The 12,130-nt window shown below is 27.6% G+C and overlaps 1 protein-coding gene and 3 long non-coding RNA genes across 4 annotated transcripts; 2 read left to right on the plus strand and 2 right to left on the minus strand.

Annotated features, from left to right (window-relative positions):
* Positions 1–26: 26 nt before the first annotated feature.
* On the minus strand, positions 27–767 carry LOC135119828 (uncharacterized). Its single transcript, XR_010278383.1, has 5 exons — positions 699–767; positions 528–633; positions 312–471; positions 125–259; positions 27–69 (listed from the first exon to the last, which is right to left on the minus strand). It is a non-coding gene; the product is annotated as an uncharacterized LOC135119828 (long non-coding RNA).
* A 1,471-nt stretch (positions 768–2,238) lies between these two features.
* On the plus strand, positions 2,239–2,809 carry LOC135119819 (uncharacterized). Its single transcript, XR_010278378.1, has 3 exons — positions 2,239–2,459; positions 2,518–2,633; positions 2,759–2,809. It is a non-coding gene; the product is annotated as an uncharacterized LOC135119819 (long non-coding RNA).
* Positions 2,810–3,170: 361 nt separating this feature from the next.
* Positions 3,171–9,480, minus strand: LOC135119824 (transmembrane and coiled-coil domain-containing protein 4-like). Its single transcript, XM_064044213.1, has 17 exons — positions 9,108–9,480; positions 8,887–9,035; positions 8,710–8,825; positions 7,775–7,873; positions 6,206–6,506; positions 6,056–6,125; positions 5,492–5,670; positions 5,288–5,441; positions 5,187–5,235; positions 5,053–5,132; positions 4,877–4,997; positions 4,718–4,815; positions 4,595–4,659; positions 4,451–4,533; positions 4,240–4,336; positions 4,030–4,187; positions 3,171–3,371 (listed from the first exon to the last, which is right to left on the minus strand). Exons 1-17 carry the CDS (start codon positions 9,221–9,223, stop codon positions 3,177–3,179), a joined length of 2,130 nt encoding a protein of 709 aa, XP_063900283.1. The 5' UTR covers positions 9,224–9,480; the 3' UTR covers positions 3,171–3,176.
* Positions 9,481–11,337: 1,857 nt separating this feature from the next.
* On the plus strand, positions 11,338–11,691 carry LOC135119823 (uncharacterized). The gene is made up of 3 exons (XR_010278381.1): positions 11,338–11,383; positions 11,436–11,532; positions 11,629–11,691. It is a non-coding gene; the product is annotated as an uncharacterized LOC135119823 (long non-coding RNA).
* Positions 11,692–12,130: the final 439 nt, after the last annotated feature.

A 12,130-nucleotide genomic window follows, 5' to 3' on the forward strand; every position in this document is an offset into this window, starting at 1 on the left:
AATAATTTTATTGGAATGCTAATAACTGTTCATAAAAAGCACCATTAAAACCGAAGTTTCTCAAAAAACCTAAATTTAAAAAATGATTAATTCCAAAAAAAGAAAAGGAAAAATTTTAAAGTACCAGCGATACTGTCCCGTTTTATATTTAGTCTCAAAAATTTTTCTAAGTTCCTTGCGTATTTTTTTCAAATTAGCTGGATCTTTGGGATTTTTTTCCTTAATAACATCTTTTACTTGAGAAACTTCAAACTTATACCTCAAGTTTATAAAAATTTTAATGTTTTTTTTTAAAACTGCCTATAAATTACCTGGTTGGAAGCAAATGATTATAATTTATTGTTTTAATAAATGGCTTTATGCGAGAACGCTTATGAATTTTGCTTTTTGACATGCCTTTTGAAACTTTGAGTGGAGGACGTGCGATTCCAGCAATAATTGCATAGCCAAAATCCTTGTCGCTACCGCTTTCTGGTAAAAAATAAAATAATAATAATAAATTTTATCAAGTAACGCTGTTGAAATACGCTTTTCAACTGCTTTAACAATCACAGCTTTTTTCCCAGCATACCGTCCGTGAGTTACCAGAACAACTTTATAGGGTTGCATTATTTCAACCATTTTTTCTAAATTCTAATATAAACAGAACAAAAAAGTAAATTTTTTCCCAGCTAAATATTAAAAAAAAAATTGGGCACCTTAGAAAACTCAATCGTCTAGTGGAACGGGGAAATTAATAAAGGACCGGAGTTATTCTGGTTTTTAAAAATTAACGTCTCTTGGTGCACATTTATTGTGACATTTGCCAGGCAACCACGCATGTTTTCGATTTAGCTTTTTTCATGCTCAAGATTTATCTTCGTGTATTATTTTTATTAAATAATTAACTTATTATTACTCTGAGTCTGCTTTACTTAAACATTTAATTAAATTGCCGTCGTAAGAGATGTTCTATAAATATTTTATGCTTGTTATAAACTGCAACTCTATTTTAAAACACCACAAGAAGGTCTCAGTAATGTTAAGCATGCATCAAGTATGTTTTTGAAAATAATAATTTATAAACCATGGCAAAGTTTCAAGGATAAATACTCTTAAAGCAATTTTTATTTTGGTTATACTCTTAAAAGTAGTTTTAATTTTTATAAGGAGTTATTTTTGCACTGTAATGCCGTGTAATAAGCTTTAACTTTTTTATATTAAACATAGTTCTACAGGGGAGCTCCTAAAAATTATACTTTGAGCAGATATTTTTTTTACTAGTAGCTATTAATTTCTAATAAAAAAATTTTAAATACTAACTTAATTGGGAAATTACTATTGTTAGCTTTCCCTTCAGTTATTTTTTGCCTACATTCATATGATAGCTAATACTTTGAGATTTTCACCCTCTTAATATTTTTATCATTTCTGTTCTTTAAACTGTTTTTTCACATTGTTTGTAACTATGTTTAAACGCGGCAGTAATACAGTTGTTTTACAAAAACTCTTTATTAGTATATATTTTAAAATGTGTAATATATTATAATAAATTTGAATTTGGTATTTTCATAAAAGTGGTACCGGGATATTTAAAAAGATTCTAAAGCAATAAAAGAATAACTTTTATTCAGAAAAGGGTTATATATAATTATCAAATAGCCATAAAAAGTATTTGCACATTGGTGGAAAAGTCATCACGGTTACTAATTACATTTTAAAAATTTAAGATTTACAAATAATGTTAAGTTAAAAAAGAGTACTTAAAAAAAAAGTTTTTAAGCGCTCCCATTCCTCATTAAAAAAAGAATTGATAACTATACTACAAATTTTTGAAATAATGAGCTACCAAGGTAGTAGGAATTAATTAATTTATAAATAATAAGGATATATAAGTATCAAAGATATCGTAAGAATTTACAAAATTGTATTTTTATTTCTTTTGATCTACTGCGCCTGTTTTTCTTTGTCTTCAAAAATGGGATTTTCTTTTACATATTACTATAATTTTTTTTATTTAAGAAATATTATAGTCGTGTTCTTATCCTTCAGCAGGTTTATCAAACATCCCACAATATAAATAGAAAAAACTGTAAAAGTTATTTAAAAACTTAAATTTGCACTTCATAACACATTAGTTACTTCACTAAATCTGATATACATGCACGTGAACTATAAGGGTCTGCTCAATAGTTGTTAGTGACATTATTTGCTACATTTACCAACAGTAATAATCCAGTACTTTTAGTGTATGTTTTTTTTTTAAAAATATATCAGTAACGCAAGAAAATGACGGCCAGAGTTGCAGATTTTTGCACTCGTTTAAGAAATGCCTCCAGGTTTTGGCTGTGGGAGACCACAGCCCCGCATAGTCAACTTTTAGAACAAATTGCTAAACAGTTATTTATAACTGGTTTTATTCAAGGCTACCAAACAATAGAAGTTCGTAAGAATATTCGCGTTCTTAAAATAAATTTGAGGTCTTATAATATTGTAATACCCGTTTCAAGCGTAGTATATTTAATTAATAATAAACAGGTACCGTTTGAATCAGCCTGCAATTAACTCTATTAAAGCACTTTCCGTACCTTCTAGAAAGATTTTTGTTTCAAGGGCCGATTTAGCTAATTGGAATTACTTTAGCGATACTTCAGGTCTATTGTTTAAACATAGATTTTATGTTTTCTACTTTTATAATACTGTTAAATTAATGACTTCTGTTTATACAATCTTTTTAATCTTAATTTTTGCTTTTTTTTTACTTATCTTTTACTGCTAGTTTACTTAGTAAGTACTCAAGTAGGAGTACTTCAGCACACCGAAGCCATTGCTAGATGTTATGGCGGTATGTTGTTATTAAAAGTAAATTAATATCACTGGTAAAATTAATTTATAAGTGTTTTAAAATAATTACAGACTTAAATACAGAAAGTTGTAATATTAAAAACTATATTCGAAATTTTGTATCATTAATAGTTCTTTGTAGATTTATTTTAAATATAATATATTATTTAATATAGTTTTACTAATAAAGAGGAAAAGAAAAATTGTCGTATTTTCATTATTTTTAAAGTATTAATTTAGTTTTTTTTTAAAACTTCTTAAATTGTAAAAACAATAATTTTTTATACCTACTACTCTAGCCTTTTAATTTAATTTTGCATGGTACTGTTTTCAAATTATGGGTCTGTCAAATTTTATTGATTTTTTGCAACTTCCTCCGAAACTTTTGGATTTATTTCGGCTGATTCTTGTGGAAGTGCTTTTTCGTTACTTTCTTGTTGGCATTTTTCAAAAAGCGTTTCTTTAGTTTCTTCAGTGTTTACAGAGGGTGGCTTTTCTTTTAACACACCGATTTTATATAAAACGTGATCCATCTTGTCTGGATAGTCCTTAAAATTTATAATAAAAAATTGTAGAATAAATAATTTAAGTTATAAATTTGACAAATAAACATTAAAGTTTAAATTTAGATTTCTTAGTAATTTTGAGCGAACACCTCGTGCAGTAATCTTACGGGATTTGTCGATAATTTTAAGGCAACTAAAAAATCATGCTACATTCAGTCATTTTATTGGATTAGAAACAAACACGTGTCATAACGAAGGTCATATCATTAGCACACTGAAAACTTTTAGACGCTCGCTGGAACAAACAAATTGTGTTTTTCTAGCCCCTCTTTATAAGTATTGGGACGGCAAAGGCCTTAAATACTTTTTTTTGGCGCCAATAAGTTACCCGCAATTTAGTCTAGCCCTCACGCCACCACTTTCCCCGACAGTACAAAGTAGCATTTTTAATGATACAGCCAATAAAGGTAAATTGTACTTAACCAAGTTTCGTGACTAAGTACCTGCAGAGCTAAAACTGTGTCAGTCAAAAAAAAAGCTTTAAGTTTAATACCATATACACACATTGAACGAACTGCACAAGAAATTTTATAAACAGTTTTCTTTTAATATCAGTCCTTACTACTATATCACTTGTAAATATTTTATGCAAAATACAGCCTTCTTCTTTTTTTTGTTGATATAAAATAAATATATTTACTGTGTGCCCGTTCACGACGTCTGAGACATCCACGTTTTCCACAAGCGATTGTGGAAGATCGATGGGCGAAATACCCGCCACATCCATGGAAATGGACGTTACGCGATAAAACAGTCCAAGTACCATATCGTTTGGGTGATAGCAATTGGTTATCGTTCCTATTTAAAAAATTTTTGATGGCTTCGTTATCTCTATGAAGTCACGTGCTACCTGCAACTACGCTACAGGCCTTAAACCACGTGGACGGATCTATCGGCACTGGAGCGGCCATTAGATAGACGTTTTCGATGATACCCCGAAAAGGTTTCTGTGGGAATACAATTATAAAAATAACGTTTTTTAGCGATTCGCTTTGCTATAAAAAAATATAATATCGCTTGTTATTTACGAACAAATAACGTATAATTAAAAACTTCTACACCTTCCGGCTAGCAAGATCAAGCAACGCGAAAAAAATAGCACGTGCACCGAAACTGTGGCCAATTAGATTTACAGGCCGTTGCCCTTTTGTCGTATTATAGGAGAGGTGAGCAACCAATGTTTATCACATAAAGAAACTGTTGACCGTATTTCCTTTCTACAAGAGCATCTGCTAATACCGCGCCTGCTTTTTTTGCTCTGGACATCGCTCTTCATTTAAAGAGCAATGAGCATTGGTGAGATTTATAGACTTGGGATCAGCAGATGCCTGCTCCAGGGATTATCAATGGCTAGTTTTAAGTCCATCAGGGACATAGGCAGCGCCACAGCTGCAAGGAGAGCTGCTAGAGATGTTTGTGCGATAATCTACCCATTCACAGAGGAGGGTGAAAAGAGGAAAAAAGCTGAATGGCTGCATTATGAGTACTCGTTTCGCCACAAAAGTTGTTCCCATGTTGACTGCGATGTCCTTAATCGACTTGGTGACGTTTCGAAGATCTTCTCTTTCCCATATAATTACGTATCGCTCGCTAAAGTCGTCTAAGGAACTTTTTTTTAAATACCAATTCAAACATATACTTTAAAAAAAGGTATTTTATAAACCCCCATTGATCCTCAAAGTCATAATCTTCACTAATCCATCCAGAAACTGACACAAGCACACTCAAAGATCCCGGATTTTTCTTATACAATAATATATTTTAAAAACTAAAGAAAAATAAGTCTTAGGAACATACCGCTACACATTTAAACTCAAACTCCTGCAAATCTGCCACTCGGTTGGACCTGCAATTATATGACTATAACGCCTTCGGGGCTCAGTACTGCGGCCACTTACATGGCGCTACCAGCCAGACCCATTCCTGCTCCCGCGAATAATGTGGTTGTTAGTGCCACGCCTCCGGCAGTCGCTAAAAACGTTCCTGCCGATGCACCTAAAATAACGCCGGCCCCGGCGGCGACTAGCGGTGCTGCCAGTCCTCCTGTGACTCCTATTGCCCATTTATGAGCTTTCTCCAGCACAAAATAATTAAAAATGAACCAATTAAAACTCCGCCACCAACTGCAGCTGCACCAATCAAAGCGTATTTTTTAATTTTGCCTCTTTCTTGTAGCTTTTCTCTTTCCTCTTTCTGTGCCTGGACAAGCACGTCGTCTTGTTTGCTGTCTCGTTCGAGGATAAATACTCCCAGTTGTGACTCAAAGGCGAGCGCGTTAAACCTGTTATTTGTAGTTAGCGAGAAAAACTTTTATAGGGTTCTACATTTATTAAAGTAGGAAACACACGCTTAAATATAAACACTTATGTTATCTACTAACTAGGCATATAAACATTTATATACGCCCTGATTTATTTATGTTCTATACCAATTACTTTAACGCTATAAATTCAATTTTATAACATATTTTGGTTTAGAATTTTCAAAAGAAATGTTTCCTTTTTAACGTTCTTAATAAATACCTATAAGTTAGAGCTGTAAAGTAAATTTTGAGACTTCTTTTTATTTCTTAATTTACTTTTTTAAGTTACTAATAAAAGTTTATGTAAGACTATTATAATTTCAACTTTACTAAGAAAAAAGTTTGTTCTTATGCACAAGCGAACCAATTCAAATGAGGCCTAAAAAGGCTGACCATTTTCCTATACAGCGCTCTATACCGGCTGTCGTAGACTCCTTTATAGATACAAAAAAAAGGTGACGCCTGTTATAATAGTGGGAGCTCCCAACTCTACTCTAAAGCCTTTCCAGAATACCTAAACTTATAGCAGTAATAAGTAAATCCTGCATAAGAATCCAAAAAATAAATGTTATATTTTCGTTATCAGCAGGCCCTTCTTTTTTATCGCTGATTGTTTCTTCTTCGGGCTTAGTCGCTTCGGTTGGAAAATCTTTATTAACCTGATCTTCTGAAGTTTTTTTAGAAACTTTTTCTTGTTCATCTTGTAAACTCGACGATTTGTCGGGTAGATCAAAATTATTAAGGTAACTATCCAGTAGCGCAGCAATGTAGTTTTCAGAGGGGAGTGTGACGCAGGATTCAGGATCTTTTAAGGCCTAATTTCGTTAATTATTTTTAGAAAGGGTATAGCCAATTTAATATGTTCCAATAACTAAATAGTAGTTACTTGAAAAATTTACAACACTACTTTTTATAATTTAAAAGTATTAGTAACATTTTTCTTTAAAAAAAGCTTTAATTGAATAAGCCTTTTTTTACATACTTTTTTGTTTAGTATAATCAAATAAAGAGATGAAAAAAATAAAATTAAAGGAAAACTATAAAAATAATAGGAAACTTATACATTTAGATTATTACTTTTAATATTATAATAATAGTAAGAATTAAAAATGTTAAAAAAAATTAATTTTGGAAAATGATTAAAAAATTATAATGAGGGAAAGGAAATAAAAAATTTAATGATTTCATATTATATTTTGTATATAGTTTGGCAGGAGCATACAAGAAAGCGAGTGGACAGTGGGATGGAATGGTGGGAAATAATACTTTCAATCATCTCTTTAAATTTTTGTATTAAACTTTTATTACAAAATTTTATTTTATGCATCACGAATTTAAATATTTCCGGTGATTGAAAGGTTTCTTTTTAAGAGTTTTTAGTATCAAGTAGCATGTGTGCGGAGTAAAACTTTTCTTAGTACTCAGATTTAGATGTTAACGTTATTCTTTTATTTAAATATATTTTTATTATTATTCTTAAATAGTATTTTAATAAGAAATATAATAAAAACAGAACAATTTATTTCAATATTATAATTATAATCGGCAATAAAACTTAACATGTTATAATTTTAATAAAAAGCAATACTAAAAAAAATTGTGCCAAAGCACAAACTAATCATAACGCCGTAATTTTGGCGAACAGACCTATGAAAGCTTATTATTAACACCAGCTTTCTACAAATATGGAAATAATTGGGAGCTATATATAGAAACGGAATCAATTTATTAAATCGCAAGATTATTTCCTATAAAGAAAAAACAAAGCAAGTTCTACCATATTTTATATGAATTTTACAAAATAAAATAGTCAAATTATAAGTGTTAAAATAAATTTTATATTATAAAGAATCAATAAAGTTTTAAAAAATATATAATATCACATTTTTTAATGTTAAAAAAACAAAGTGGATAATTATGAAGTATAACTTTCGTTGCCGATATAATTAAATTTTTAAAAATTTACATAAGTTTAAAATGTTTATTATTTTTTATTATATAAATTTGTAAGTATAAATTGATATTTATATTTTTATTATTTATATTAGTGAAAGTAATTTATCAATTTATAAAAAAAAAGTACTTCTCTCAAAGTCGTTGAGTAAATTTTTATTACTGACTCAGTTTCTGCTCCAGGAAGTTCCACTCTTACGCACAAATTTTGAAGAAATTCCAAGTAGATCTTCAAAGTTATATGGAAATTAAATAATTTTGAACTTTTATAAAATAAATTTACATTCAAATTATTTGATTCCAACAAAAAAAAATTATTTTAAGTACTTAAAATTTTTAATATTATATATATTTAATATTTACGTTGCAAAGATCAAGTGATATATTTTTCAAAATTTAAAACTACATTAAAAGTTTTAAGTCCTAACTATTCTCTTCTTAACTATGAAGATTATTAGTAACTGTTAAAGAAATTGTTATATATATTTTTTTAACTTAAATATTTAAGATTTTAAAAATTAATAGAAATAGAGTAATCATAGTAAAAATAATAAAATTAATAAAAATATTTTTCTTAATTTAATAACATGGTTAACAATTTTTTATATAAATTGTGAAGTACTGTAGATAACTTCATCTATATTATAATAAAAGTCTTTTTATTATTTAGTTACTCTTAGAAGTTATTTTTTAAAATATGCTTTTAAATTTATTATTATTATACCTTAAAGATTACACGTAAACTCGTTTTACAAAATATGAAGTATCCTAAAATTTTAAATTATTTATATTTACTGGTTTTTTCATATTGCATTTAAAGTAAGTATTATAGCTATTATACAATAAAAAGGAATTTCTTATGCTCAATAACTTAAGAGTTTATAGATTTTAACACTTTAAGTTTATATAAAAATTTTTTATATACAGATATTAGACTAAAACTTTTTAGATGTAAAAGGGTAATGTCTAAACTAAAGCTTAAAACTTTTAACAGTACATAATTAGACAATAAAAATATCGTAAGCTATAAAGTGAATTATTGAATGGGATAAAAAAAATAAACACTTCTTCATCTGTTTTAAAATATAAAACTTCGGCTGCTTTTACATCCTCCTTTTCTGAGTTTAATGGAAATTGGTTTTTTTCTTCTAAATTTACATCTTCTTCAGTGTGTTCATCGGCTATATTTGTTGTAGTAAATTTCTCATTTTATAAAATTATGAAAAATTTTACGGGTGGAACCTTCTTCTTGCTCCTTAGCCTTCACATACTCTTTCTCATCAGAACGAAATCTGACCCACGTAAACTTTTTGTGGTGTTTACTAAGGTCTATGTGTCTCCTGCTACAAAGGTTGATGCATATACTCGCAACTAAGTTAACATACAGAAACCTATTTAAGAAATAAAAAAAATTAAATCAATTAATTGCATTATGTCATTTCGGTATTTAAATGAATTCAAACCTTTCTTCTTTACTTAATGTTTTTATTCCATTTGTTAATAATTCATCTAAAATTTTCCGGTTTTTTAAAGCTACTTGGCTTTTATTTTCTTTTTCCCTACTAAAAAGCTGACTCATATTTAAAAACAATTTTTTTTTGTGAATATGTTTGTTAAATTTAAAAAGTTTTTATATAAAAAGGTTAAAGCGAGAACTTTTAAAGCTCCGACTTTGGTAAGTTTGTTTCGTGCCTTCTTAAAGTTCATTGGCTAATAATGGTTCCATAAATGGATATGTAAAATTATTGTCAATATTGCTTAAGCGATTTCGACGTTTTGGGTTTTTTACAGAATGTGATGTTTTCGATGTTGAAGTTAAGAGTTTAATTTTTGTACAAAAGCAAAGTTTCCTTTATTAAATAAAAAATTAAGGTTATCCAGGGTTGTAAAAAATCATAGTTTCACCCTTTTAACTTTGAGCGTAAACAAAGGATTCCTCATTTTAGTTATATATCGTTTAAATTTCGTTATAAGGTTTGAAAATAATGAAATAAACAAAAGAAAAGAAACTTTTAAAAAAAAAGACTAATTGAGTACGAATTAGTAAAAGTAAAAATTTCTTGTAAGTATGTGCTGTTTACCTATAGTACTATTTCTTTTTTTTCGGAAATTATTCTCCACAAACGTCGTAAAACTAGAAAAAAAGGTTAATTTATACAAAAAAGTATCGATGGAAAAAGCAATATAGCAAACGTAAATTTAGTTTGGGCTATGGGAGCTTAGCTGTTTATTGAAATTAGTATTAGTTTCTGTCTGTTATAAATTTTTAGATTAATTTTATTGATCAAAAAATTGTACTGATGCAATACAACTTAATCTTGTTGCTGTATCTTTTCAAGAAATAATCCTTTTTAATTCGTTTATATATAATCCGACTGTAAAAGTTTCGTTAAGCCACAAATGTGAAGGTCGAAACAACATAAAGATTTTTTCATTTAACAAATATTCATCTAAAAAGGGCTCTTTAATTATTTCTTATATAACTTTAAAGTCTTTTCTAGAAACTTTCAATAAAGTAGCTTTTTGATAAATTTAAAATATATTATAGTAAAATTTTATTCCTCTTTTTGAACAATATTGACTTCACCCAAACGTTTTATAGTAATGAAAAAAAAACTTTCTCAATTATTCTTGGGTCAAACTATTTACTGAACTTTTTCGGGTGTTTACCAAGTGGGTAAAAAAATAGTTTGCTGACTAGAGCTTTTCGAATCTTTTGATTTTATGTCTAAAATGGTTCTGAATCCTACAAGGAAACTATTAAAATTTTAATAAACACTTTAAAAATTCTCGTTCAGCAAGTAAAAAAAGAAACCTTTTCAGATTTCATGCCGTTTAAAGGTTGCAGGGGAAGAGTTATGTGCAAATATTTAAATATACGTACACTGCCCTTCTAGTGTAACTTATTTTTACGAAAACCTTTTAATTGTCTGCTTTTGTTAAACCGCTTTACTTTATCTAATACTTTTTTTAACTTTTTACCCTTTTTAACATATTTTTTTATATATATTTAAAACTTATTTTCTTATAGTGTTTATTATATTTCAGAGTATTAATATTTCTTAAATATTTTTATTATCTGCTTTTATATATAGGACGTCCTCTACCTTTTAATATATATATAAATTTTTTTTATAATAGTGTTTATATTTTTAAAGTATTTAATATACTTTAAAATTATACATATTTTTATTATCTGCTTTTCTTATATTGCTTTACTTTATGGAACGTATTCTCTATATTTTTAACAAAACTTTTTTATAATTCAAAATTCTAACTATTTTATCATCAGTTTTTTTTATTTCGCTTTACTTTATAGAACGCCCTCTACAAAATTTTAAATATATTTCATTCATATATATTAAATATATTTTTATTATAACAATAAATATTATATTTTTAGAGTATTTGAGGTCCCTTGAATTTATATATATTATTTGCTTTGTTTAATTTTCACTTTACTTTATAGAACGTTCTTTACATCATATTATTCATATTAATTTTTATATATTAACATTTTTTCTTTAATATTTTTTGAACATCCCTTAAAGTTAAATATAATATTGTTTTTAATTTTGGGTTGTTGGCTTTACTTTACTTTATTAATTAATATTATCAACATTTTTTATAATTCATTTCAAATTATTTTATATGTAAAATTATAAGCTTTTAACTGGATGTATCTTTCCTTAGATTTTATTTGAAAGAAAACTGATTTTTTATTATGGAAAAGGAAAATGTTAATTTTGTTGATCATTTTATTTTTTTTGTTTTTTTAATTTTTTATCCAGTCAGTGTTAAGAGCGTCCACTCCAGTAAAGACTAAATTGCTTTCCACTCCGTTAAGTGAAAGAAAAAATATCCAACCTTTTTTAATTTATAAAGATGGTAGCCTTAAAAAAATTGTTTTTCCGATATTAAAAGATTTCCTTGTTCTCAATAGATTTGATAATAATTTAATTTTTAATTATTATTTTATTTAAGCTCGCAAAAGTTTAAATTTTGAAGCCTCTCGACGACTTTCCTCTTATGATAAACCACTTTCCTCTTTTAAAAATGATTATGATTTCCAAGAACAAAATTTACAACTTACTAAAGAGAACTTTGAAGGTTTCTTTTTATGATAAAAATTTCATTTTTTTTCTAAATTTTTTGTAAAGAGTTCTCAAGTTTAAAAAAGGCTTTAGAGCGTAGCAAGCAAGGTTACTTGGAATTCTCTACATTTTTTTATTATATATTTTTATTTTATGAATTAAAATTAGAAAATAATTTACTTGAAGAAAAACTTTCTTGTTTAGCAAAAGAAAATTTTCTTTTTAAAAATGAAAATTATAAACTTAAAAATGATATTTCCGGGATGCTTTTGGAAAAATTACAAATTGAAAATGAAAGTCAAAAATTGAAGAGACAAGATCTTTTATTTAAAAATAAAGATGACGTTCACTTGATGCTGGTAAATTTAAAGCAACAATTGGCTCTCGCAAAA

Source organism: Zophobas morio, unplaced genomic scaffold (assembly GCF_036711695.1).
Source record: "Zophobas morio isolate AGI-343-1 ecotype UQ-CSIRO unplaced genomic scaffold, CSIRO_AGI_Zmor_V1 ptg000308l, whole genome shotgun sequence".
In the NCBI taxonomy this organism is placed as follows: Eukaryota; Metazoa; Arthropoda; class Insecta; order Coleoptera; family Tenebrionidae; genus Zophobas; species Zophobas morio.

Excerpts from the sequence above, each read along its gene's own strand:
- LOC135119824 (XM_064044213.1), bottom strand. The coding sequence starts at position 9,223 with ATGAGTCAGCTTTTTAGTAGGGAAAAAGAAAATAAAAGCCAAGTAGCT. Across the intron at positions 8,826-8,886 it reads GGCTAAGGAGCAAGAAGAAG|CCGATGAACACACTGAAGAA; the intron begins GTTCCACCCGTA and ends CAACAAATATAG. Across the intron at positions 5,671-6,055 it reads TTTAGGCCTCATTTGAATTG|GTTTAACGCGCTCGCCTTTG; the intron begins GTTCGCTTGTGC and ends TACAAATAACAG.